The sequence below is a fragment of the Acanthochromis polyacanthus genome, chromosome 9 (assembly GCF_021347895.1).
Source record: "Acanthochromis polyacanthus isolate Apoly-LR-REF ecotype Palm Island chromosome 9, KAUST_Apoly_ChrSc, whole genome shotgun sequence".
Classification (NCBI taxonomy): domain Eukaryota; kingdom Metazoa; phylum Chordata; class Actinopteri; family Pomacentridae; genus Acanthochromis; species Acanthochromis polyacanthus.
Window position 1 is genome coordinate 39,423,321 of NC_067121.1, and position 12,010 is coordinate 39,435,330.

The following is a 12,010-nucleotide window of genomic DNA, read 5'->3' on the forward strand; positions in this document are numbered from 1 at the left end:
GAATATTCAGATATTCGGGATATTCGGGTCCAGCCCTAGATATTTTATCTTTAGTGGAAGTGGACAGCAAACTGACTGACTGCAGCGTCTGAGGCGACCGCGCCACTGATTCTCCACGGGCTGATTTTAATGTCGACACGTTTAAATGAAAGGTAAAGTGGTTCGGTGAGGCTGACATTCTGCTGGTTCTGTGCTGTGGTCAGGTAGCCTTGGAGTGGCTGGAAGGCTACACTGCAGAGGATCTGATCATCGCTAAGCTAAAAGGCAACTCCAACTCTCTGTGGACCATCAGTCCTCCCAGCAGACTCAACCTCATAGAAATGCTGAATTCCACAGAGGAGTTTCCCATCACCGTGTCCTGGTCTGCACAACGGTGAGATGTTTTCTGATTCATCATGTTCAGTCCAAACTGTTTTATGTTAAAGAGTCCTGCACCTCCATGGAAACAACACAACCATGGTTAGAAGCACACTGTAAAAAAAATCCATGGTAAGTTACAGATAAGTAGTAAAATCACACGTAGAAAGCATTCATTCTCATGTTACGTATAAAAACACAGGCTCAAAGTGTAAATAATGTCAACATGGAGAAAAAAAACACCCTGACTGTTTTAAATCAACTAAAACATTCTTATTTTATGGATATTTGCTGTTATTTGTATATTAAGAATTACAAAGTGAGAAATAATAAACTGTTCTTTTACACATTTCCCTGTTAAATTACAGATGATTTATTAAGTGACATGTTAACCTTAAAAAAGAGCCCATATCTGTGAACAATGTCGACCTTAAAAATCTGTATTACTGGCTGTTACTGTATTTAAATCGACAAAAAACTGATAATTTTACAGGTTTTTTTGCTATTATTTGAAAGAAAAAAACGTAAGGATTGATTTTTACCAGCTTTATGAAATTACAGGAAATTACTTGTAAAATCACAGAAAAAATATTAATTTACATGTTTATTTTCAAAACATCTACTTTAAATATCAGTATTTTTACAAACAGTAATTAACTCTTACAACATTTGAACTCAGAAAAATACTAGTTTTAACTTGATTGATATACGTATGTTCAGGATTGAAGTGCTAAATCATTTTTGTGGAATTACAGATAAAATCTGTAAAATCACAGAGGGAAAAAAATGATATTTTGCATGTTTTTTTATTTTTAAAAAATGACCAGAAAAGTCAGTATTTTTACGAATAATTGTTGGTTCTTTACAACGTTTGACTGTAGAAATATACCAGCTTTTACTGTATTTAAATCAGCAGAAAATGCGGATATTTTACAAATACCAGCCGTTATTTGGAAGAAAAAACACCAATATTAACCCTGTAAAATCTACTGTTGCAGAAACACAACCTGAATGTTATTTCTAAAATCATGTGTATATATATATATATATATATATATATATATATATACAGTTGTGCTCATAAGTTTACATACCCTGGCAGAATTTGTAAAATGTGCTCCACTCTTTAATGAAAACATGAATGATTAGAGCAAATACAATTGCATGACAATAAATAGCTTTGTCTGAACACCAGCCCTAAATGAAAGAAAATGTTTCCATTAACAAACATATTTGCTAAAAAATAAAGGACAATATTTCACAAATTTGACCAGGGTATGTAAACTTATGAGCACAACTGTATATACTAGGGCTGGCCCGAATAGTGATTTCTGGCCTCCGAATATTTGGGCCCTATTAAAGGCAAATATCCAAATATTCATTGCAGGGGGGGGGCTTTGGCAGAGACGGCTCCAATATTCGGATCCGTTCGTCTGGTCTCCCAGGTCCAAATTTTACCTTCTTTTTGTCTTCAGTGAAGACAAACTGAAGAATATTCGGATACCTAAATTAATATCTGAATACCACCGTAGTGAACGAATATTCGAATATTCGGGTCCAGCCCTACTATATATATATATATATGTATATGTATATATGTATACGTATGAACTCTTTTTTTTCTGTATACTATGATATAGAAAAAAATGAGCACATTTTTTCTATATTTGGGTCTGACAGGGTTAAGGCTATTAATTTTACCATTTTTTTGTTGTTGCTGTTTTGTTTTTTAACTTTATTTTTACAAATAAGACGGTCAAAAAGTTGACTCGTGCTGTTTTTTTCAGTTTCCGACTCTATTAATGTGGATGTTTTGGGGGATTTTTTTAACCCGGAAACAATCATTTCACTGTTTTTCTTTTCAGAGAGCTCAGTCGAGGAGCCAAAGCTGAAACAGCGTCAGGAAAACTAATACAAAAACTGAGCGATAAAACAAAGAAGGAGCTCATCAAGATCCTCAACGGGCAGCCGGCAAACTCCACAGTGTGAGTTTGTCTGATGAGAACGACGAGATATTTAAAAACTGTTGGCTTTTAAGTTTAGATTAGTATTTGAGGTGTTGTTTTGCATATTATGGCTGATTAAGAAGCTTCAATAAATAACAAAATATCTGTGGTTTATCCGTAAAAACTAAAATGAGCGTCTGAGTATTTGCAGTGCTAAACATCTGTTATCAAATAAAATGCAGCAGTAAATCAGTTTGGACTGTCGGTGTAGTACCAGGGGAGATTTAGTAGCATATTTATAACTTCAGAGATGTATTTTTAAACTTGGCTCACAGTGCTTTTCCCTCATCTCATACCCATCTGGAGACGTATCACAGAAAAATGTTCTTGTGTTGAATTTACAACCTGTTCCTTTGATAAAGTGGAAATTTAACGCCTGAAACAAGACATTGCAGTGAGAATGATTGCAGCTATAGCATGACAGAATGAAAAATGCACTAATTTTCCATGTAGTGATTGAACATTTTGAGAAGCTGCATAACAGATTGTTCACTAAAAGCTTCTGTTTCCCTGCAGGACCCTGACAAAGATCATGCCTCGGTATATTCGAGCCCAAAGCGACTCAGACGCGAAGCCGGTAACAGAGCTTCAGAAAGGTGAACTTTGTTTTGTGTTATTTAATGACCATGAAGGAAAAGTGAACAGTCCACATCTCCATAACCTGAGCTGTATCTTCTCTGAATCCTACTCAGTTTCTGGATGTTTTTTGCTCCTCTTTTTACATTTTCACCCACCGTGGTCTCATTTTTTACTGTAATTTCAAGTCATGCACCTCCGTTTAAACTGTACGACCGTGACTAGAAGTAGAGAGAATTCCACCGTCTGTGCAGTAAGACAAGAAGATAAAAACAAAGACTCTCACATGACTAATTTTGCAAAAATGTGGAAAAAAAATCAACATATCCGACATTTTGTGAGAAGTGACACCGACAGAGCAGCAGTACATGAAAGCAACACCAGCATCAGTTCTGAGGATTCTCTCTGATCTTTGGGTATTTATTGTAGTTGGAAGAAGGTCAGATTTAGATTACAGACCATTATGGAGACTACTGGTCTGCTTGGTCACATCAGAATAGACGATATCTAATCCTGACCAGAGCACAGAGTCCTGGAACGTCTTCCTCCTACAGCATCAGGAAGGCCGTTATGACCTGAGAAAGAGGAAAGAGTTTAATGTTTGCCAGGAGCTCCGCAGCAACGAAGACAAAGATATGAACGAATCAGAACCAGTTAGATAAACTTCTGATCGCTAGATGTTCACCAACATACCAGCAGTCACATCAGAAACAGTATCATAATGTAAAGGAAAGAAATTAAATAAACATCCATCCGTCCATCCATCCATCATCCATCCATCCATCCATCATCTAATCATCCATCCATCCATCGTCCATCCGTCATCTAATCATCCATCCATCCATCATCTAATCATCCATCTATCCATCCATCCATCCATCCATCTAATCATCCATCATCCATCCATCCATCCATCCATCTAATCATCCATCATCCATCCATCCGTCATCTAATCATCCATCCATCCATCATCTAATCATCCATCCATCCATCCATCTAATCATCCATCATCCATCCATCCATCATCTAATCATCCATCCATCCATCCATCATCTAATCATCCATCATCCATCCATCCATCATCTAATCATCCATCATCCATCCATCCATCCATCTAATCATCCATCCATCATCCATCCATCCATCCATCCATCATCTAATCATCCATCCATCCATCTAATCATCTGTCCATCCATCCATCCATCATCTAATCATCCATCCATCCATCTAATCATCCATCCATCATCCATCAATCCATCCATCATCTAACCATCCATCCATCATCTAATCATCCATCCATCCATCGTCCATCCATCCATCCATCATCTAACATCCATCCATCATCCATCCATCCATCCATCTGTCCATCCATCCATCATCTAATCATCCATCTACCATCCATCCATCATCCATCCATCATCTAATCATCCATTCATCCATCCGTCATCTAATCATCCATCCATCCATGTAATCATCCATCCATCCATCCATCCATCCATCCATCCATCATCTAATCATCCATCCATCCATCCATCATCCATTCATCCATCCATCATCTAACCATCCATCCATCATCCATCCATCCATCCATCTGCCATCCATCCATCATCTAATCATCCATCTACCATCCATCCATCCATCCATCCATCATCCATCCATCATCTAATCATCCATCCATCTACCATCCATCCATCCATCCATCATCTTATCATCCATCTACCATCCATCCATCCATCCATCCATCATCTAATCATCCATCCATCTACCATCCATCCATCCATCCATCCATCATCTAATCATCCATCCATCTACCATCCATCCATCCATCCATCCATTTTCTTCCTCTTATCTGGGGTCGGGTCATGGAGGCACCAGATGAAGCAGGTCATTCCAGACATTCCTCCTACCAGTAACATTTTCCAGCTTTTCATGAAAGATCCTGAGGTGTTCCCAGGCCAGATGAGATATCTAATCCCTCCAGAGGGTTCTGGGTCTACCCCAGGGTCTCCTCCCAGGAAGACGTGCTCAGAAAACCTCCAAAGGAAGTCTCCCTGGAGGATCTGAATCAGATGTCCAAACCACCTCCACTGGTTCCTTTAGAGGTGAAGGATCAGCAGCTCTACTCTGAGCTCCCTCTGGATGTCTGATCTTCTGCTCCTATCTCTAAGGCTGAGCACAGACACCCTACAGAGGAAGCTCATTTCAGACGCTTGTATCCACAATCTCATTCTTTGGGTCTCTACCCAGAGCTCATGACCATAGGTGAGGGTTGGAACGTAGATGGATGGTAAACTGAGATCTTCTCCTTGAGGCTCAGCTCCCTCTTCACCACGACGGTTCAGTCCAACGTCCTCATTACTGCTGATGCTGCACCGATCCTCCTGTCCATCTCTAGCTCCATTTTCCCATCACTCGTAAACGAGATCCTGAGCTATTTGAACAGATTTATTTGGGGAAACGACTCCCCTCCAACCCAATAAACATTCTTAACCAGAAACTTTGTTGGTGTATGTGTTTGTATTGTATTTTAATACTTTCTGTTGAGTTTTTCCGCCTGCTGACTGTGTCATAAATTCCACCATTCTCACTCTTCATCTTTGCAGAGGACGACTGGGGAAGCATAACGCTGACCTTGCAGCGAGCTCAGAATACATCAGAACAGGTCCAGGAATGGTGGACTGTAAACCAGGCAAAGCCCGGCCCCTTAGAAGGAGACTATCGGACCGACGTTGGCGTGGACATCTACGTGTTCAGCGACCAAGTCAGCCCGCCCAGTCTGGGCTTCCTGGCTGGATACGGGTACGTTCATAAAAACACTGAGGTGTTTGTTTAAAAAAAATCACATCTTCATATGAACCAGTTTCATATTTAAAACAGGCAAGGCGACCTCGGCTGGAAAACAGCCAAATGGAGTTTTAATAGGTCTTTGAACGCTTTTTAACATTACGGTTTTTAAATTTTGTGATCACTCATCAGTTTTATTATCTTCAGGCTCTTTCAGCATTTTTAGAAAATGGTTTGAAGCTGCAGAAGTTGATGAAGTTTTTACCCTCACAGGCTAAACGGGTGGGTCAGAATATAACTGAGGGGCTTCTGAAGTCCATGGCAGATATCTGCATACATTTTTATTAAAAGTAAAAAACTAACTAACTAACTAAACTTTTTTATGTTCATTATTAACATTTATTTACAAATTCAAATTATGGAAACAATCACTTATTAATAAAATGACTGGATGTCACTAACATTTCAATTATGATGCAAAAAGTCGAGCAATTCTGTACTTCTGTCAAGACTGACTCGAATATGATCCAGAATGACGAGAAATGATCCATAATTACAGAAAATTAGTCCAGAATGACATGAAATTTGTCCTAAACGACTCAAAAATGATCCTAAAAACACAAAAATGATCCAGAATGGCGAGAAATGATCCAAGCTGACGTAAAACTTCTAAATGACTCCAAACTTGTTCAGAATGACCTGAAAACGCTGCATTGAGGAGAGAAACGTGTCACCGTGGACTTTATTTCTTTGCAGAGAATATTACTAATCCTCCAACGCTCTTCATCGCCCACCGGTGGACTTGTGGAGACGAGGTCAGCAGAGGGCTGTTTCTGGAACAAATGAATAAATTGAATAGATAAAATTAGATTTAGAGAGGAATGCAGAATGAAACTGCTTAGAAAAAGCAACGCAAGAAATGTGATATTTCCCTTTTCCCCACATCACAGTCGACCGTCCAGCCACAGAAAAGAGGCTTTAACCCTGTAAGACCAAATGTAGACAAATAAAACAAAAAATCTAAATAATGATCATAATGTATAAACCCAAATATAGAGGAAAATGTGCAAGAAAATGAATAAAATAACCAAAGAATTACACATATATGTGTGTATATACACATATTTACAAACCCAAATATAGAAAAAAAATTGCAAAAAATTAAATTAAAAATACAAATAATAATAATAATATTATTATATATACCCAAATATAAAAGAAAATTAGCAAAAAATAAAAAATAAACAAAATATATATATATATATATATGCACAAACCTAAATATAGGAAAAAATAGCAAAAAATAAAGTAGAACTAAATAATGATAATAATAATAATATATAATCCTAAATATAGAAGAAAGAAAAGCAAAAAAAATAATAAAATAAACAAAAATGACATCTGTCTCTCTCTCTATCATTTTTTTGTAGTTTTTTATTTTTTTATTTTCTATATGTATACTAACACAAACATATAAAAATAATAGCAAAACCCATCAAACAGCTGTTGTATTTCTGCAGCAGTGGGTTTTGAAGGCTTTAAAGCATCTGGAAGTGACCTCTCCTCCTTCTGTCCGTCCAGCATCATGGGTCTGTACGCCTCCGTGGTTCTGGTCATCGGGAAGTTCGTTCGTGAGTTCTTCAGCGGCATTTCCCACACCATCATGTTCGAGGAGCTGCCCAACGTGGACCGGATCCTTAAGCTGTGCACCGACATCTTCCTGGTGCGAGAGACGGGCGAGCTGGACCTGGAGGAGGACATGTACTCCAAGCTCATCTTCCTCTACCGCTCACCGGAGACCATGATCAAGTGGACCCGGGAGAAGACCCAGTGATGAGCGGAGGAAGGAGTTCTGCGTTTAGTCGCTCTGCAGGTGGGAGCAGCTGTTTCAGGCCCACGAGGACCACATTCCTCCTCTTCAGCTGAGCTCAGAGGGCCGAAATGTGACAAAAAAAACACATTTCTGGGTTACAAACAAGCAACAACAGTCACGTTATTTAAAGTAGAGCACAGATTTGTAGGTGCTGTATTTATCGTGGGGTTAATGAACAGCTGGAGGCCTTTAGGACGTCTTCTCTCAGCTATAATCACTGCTATAAAAGGAGATTTTTAAACACCTGCCTCTTTACGTTTTCACAGTCGCATGGCAGGTGGAGAGAAACACTAACTGGCTGCAACTTTACTCTTTAAGGGCTTCCTACCGACGAATACGTGCACAGAAACGACCACACGAGCACAATCTCATACTCTGTCCAACTGGAACGTTCGGATCGTGGGACTGTGCAATACTGAGCTCCTGTTCCTGCAGGTTTTAGAGGACGTGGAGCAAATAAAACGGTCATTTACAACCAAGAAAACGCAAACTTCAAGGCAACTTTCTGTTTTTTTTTTAATTGTCAGATAATAAGTGGGAAAAAAAACGTCATCAGACAATCTTTACTTGCCTTATTTTGTTTGTATGAGAAGAACTCTTACATATCTTTTCTCAGGAAGAGCTGTTTTCACAGATATCCATCGTGTATGTTACAACATGTAGGCTTTGTTGGATTTAAAGGAGGTCGTAGGAGAAAGGGAGAACTATTTAAATGGCATGAAATATTATGTGGAAGCTGTTTGTTTACAGGGACACAGTTAGAGGACGCACCGAGGAGGGAAACGTGTCGCCGTGGACTTTATTTCTCTGCAGAGATTTTTGCCAATCCTCAGACGTTCTTCATCGCCCACCGGTCGGCTTGTGGAGACGAGGTCAGCAGAGGGCTGTTCCTGGATCACATGACATGAAATTTGTCCTAAACGACACAAAAATTATCCCAAAACACACAAAAATGATCCAAAATGACCAGAAACGATCCAAACTGACATAAGGCTTGTTGAAAACGACTTGAAACTCGTTCATAATGACTTGAAAATGATCCATAATTATGGAAAATTTGTCCAGAATTACATGAAATTTGTCCGAAATGACTCGAAAATTGACACAAAAATGGTCCAAAATGACTGAAAATTATCCAAGCTGGCATAAAATTTGTTTAAACGGACAAAAAAATGTTCTAAATGACTTCAGTTGTTCAAAATGACTTGAAAATTATCTATAATTACAGAAATTTGTCCAGAATGACATGAAATTTGTCCTAAATGATTTCAAAATTACCCAAAAGACACAAAAATGATCCAAAATTTTGAGAAATGATCCAAGCGGACAAAAAAGTTGTCCAAAATGACATGAAATTTGTCCTAAAAGACAAGAAAATCATCCCAAAAACACAAAAATTGTCCAAAATGATGAGAAATGATCCAACCTGATATAAAACTGTTGAAATTGACAAAAAATGACTCGAAAATTGTCTAAAAGGACTTGAAAATGATCTATAATTATGGAAAATTAGTCCAGAATGACATGAAATTTGTCCTAAATGATTTCAAAATTACCCAAAATGATGAGAAATGATCCAAGCCGACATAAAACTTGTTGAAAATGACTCAAAACTTGCCCAAAATGATTCGAAGCTTGTCCAAAATGACTCAAAATTGTCCAAACATTGTTCAGAATGACATGAAAATGATCCATAATTACAAAAAATTAGTCCAGAATGACATGAAATCTGTCCTAAATGATTTAAAAATTACCCAAAAGACACAAAAATTGTCCAAAATGATGAGAAATGATCCAAGCTGATATAAAACTGTTGAAATTGACATGAAATTTGTCCTAAATGACTCAAAAATCACCCAAAAGACACAAAAATGATCCAAAACGACTTGAAATTTGTCCAGAATGACTTGAAAATTCTGCACTGAGGAGAGGAACGTGTCGCCGTGGACTTCATTTCTTTGCAGAATTTTTGCCAATCCTTCGATGTCCTTCATCGCCCACCGGTCGGCTTTTGGAGACGAGGTCAGCAGAGGGCTGTTTCTGAATCAGGGTAACGTGCATTAAGGTGGCGGTGGCTGTTTTTCATCCTCACCGACACCGTGGCGCCTCCAGCCGTGCATCAAGGAAGAAAAACAAAAAGATTCCTCACACGAAGGGCTGAGACTTGGAGCCCTTTGGTCCAAACTATGCATTAGAGGACACTGTAGCATGAGAGACAAACTTCATTATTGCCATGACTAACTTTCAGTACGTGTACATAGGAGTTAGGAGGAAATGTGAACCTGTATGCTAAGGCCATGTGGTATGATAGAGGTCCAGAGATCTGCTAATAAAACATGTGGAGGAAAGGAGTGTGGACTTTCTGTGTTTGTGAGTCAGAGTTTGAACAGGTGATGATGGAAAAGTGCTGAACCTGAAACCCTGATGTCCTCCAGAAGCACCGCTGCTTCTTTTAGTTTGATGTCATTTAGCACATTTTAACCCTGTAAAGCCTGATGCATCAGAAAGTAGCCAGAAAATTTTACGATGTTGGAACTGAGATGTTTATTTCCCCATTTAATAGAATCCTTTTTGAAGACACAAAAATGATCCAAAATGACGAGACACGATCCAAACTGACATAAAACGTGTTGAAAATGACTCAAAATTGTCCAAAATTACTCAAAAATTGTCCAAAATTAACTCAAAGTTGTCCAAAATGACTCAAAAATTGTTCAGAATGACATGAAAATGATCCATAATTACAAAAAATTAGTCCAGAATGACATGAAATTTGTCCTAAATGATTAGAAAATTGTCCCAGTTTGTCCTCTTTTTGTCCGACCGGTACCTGTCAGCTGCTTCCTTTTGATGGCTTCCCCTCACCGCTGGTGGTGTTTTGGGTTCCCACCATGACAGACACCAGTGACCTTCAGACCACGACTCCTAACAGCTGCTTCTACAATGGAGGCTTTGAACATGGACCACTCACACTCCAGGTCCCCACCCTCCCCCAGGATGCAGGAGAAACTCTTCTGGAGGTGAGGGTTGAAAACCCCACAGACAGGGTCCTCCTCCAGATGTTCCCAGTTCACCGTCACCACATGTTTGGGTTTACCAGGTCTGTCTGACAGTCTTCCATCGGATCCAACAGCTCTGCTCCTCTCTTTATCTGAGTGTCCAAAACATACCAGCACAGGTTTGATGATACGATTATGAAGTCGATCATCTACCTTTGGCCTAAGGTGCTCTGGTACCAGGTACACTTATGAGCACATCATGGTAGCCTAGCCGCGCTAAACCCATGTTTCTGAAGACACAAGGGTCTCGGGCCGCTCGACAGGGAGGGAGGCGGGCTAAAAGGTTGTCTTTCAAATCCCTCTGCAGCAATTGGGTAGGTATACAACCAATCAGTGCAATGAATAGGCTGACGGAGTTCCTAGAGCGCCGGCGGATTGTGGCTAAGTCCCATTAGCTTCCCAACCAGCGGAGCCAACTGGTATATTAAGGATTTGCCATATCCCGTCGGCATAAGTCCAAATACGTCTTTCTTCTCAATGAAACACTTCAGTGCCGTTCTCTGTTTATCTTTCAAGTTGAATTTTAGCTTCAAATCTTTAAGGGCTGTGGCCAAAGCCGAGTCGAAAGATAACTGTTTATTGTTTCCGGTTGTTTCTGTCAGAATCGTCGCGCCTCTGTCGTCACTTAGTTACACCCGCCTTCTGACTCTACACTTCATGGTGATTGGTCCGGCCAGTTTTAGGAGAATCCAGCCTCGAGCCTTATGGAGGGTAACTAGACCCACCCTGGCAGAGAATTAAATTCGTTGCCGTGGGTTGTCTAGCGCGGCTAGGCTACCATCATGGTGTTTGCTATGACCAATCTAAGACTAGTACAGAAGTCCAACAACAGAACATCAGTCAGGTTCAGATCAGCCCGTTCCTCCTAGTCATCTCCTCCAGGTTTCTCCATCGTTGTCCACGTAAGCGTTGAAGTCCTCCAGGAGAACTATGGAGTCCCCAGGTGGTCCCCCTTCCAGGAACCACCCAGAGACTCCAATAAGGCCAAATGCTCTGTCAACCCTCTGGTTCTCCAGGTAGAACTCCAACAAAGCAGCGCTCAGCTGGGGGGGGGGGGGGGCTGTGAGTATCCCCGCACCCACCTCTCACCCTGGGCAACTCTGGAAAAGGAGAGTCCAGCTCCTCTCCAGGATCCTGGTTCCAGAGCCTTTTCTGTATGTGAGTATGCAGCAGCAGTATTTCTACACACTGGAGTCCAGTTTGGATTCCTCTAATGCACAGAAGCTCACTCAGACCTGGAGGCATCATGAATATAGGAGCACTAAACATCTCTAACAGTGAGAGAGCATCAGCCTCATCATCATTACATGTCTGTCAGACGCCACTCTGGTGCCCACATCTGAGGCTCACTTATG

At 40.0% G+C, this 12,010-nt stretch overlaps 1 protein-coding gene across 1 annotated transcript in view; it reads left to right on the top strand.

Annotated features, from left to right (window-relative positions):
• LOC110965151 (piezo-type mechanosensitive ion channel component 2) overlaps positions 1-9,947 on the top strand; it is a 132,327-nt gene extending 122,380 nt beyond the window's left edge. Inside the window, exons 50-54 of the mRNA XM_051952952.1 lie at positions 204-373; positions 2,223-2,342; positions 2,880-2,959; positions 5,543-5,738; positions 7,305-9,947. Of these exons, the coding sequence (XP_051808912.1) occupies positions 204-373; positions 2,223-2,342; positions 2,880-2,959; positions 5,543-5,738; positions 7,305-7,557 (819 nt within the window). The 3' untranslated portion in view covers positions 7,558-9,947. The remainder of the gene's footprint in view (positions 1-203; positions 374-2,222; positions 2,343-2,879; positions 2,960-5,542; positions 5,739-7,304) is intronic.
• The last annotated feature ends 2,063 nt before the right edge of the window (positions 9,948-12,010 follow it).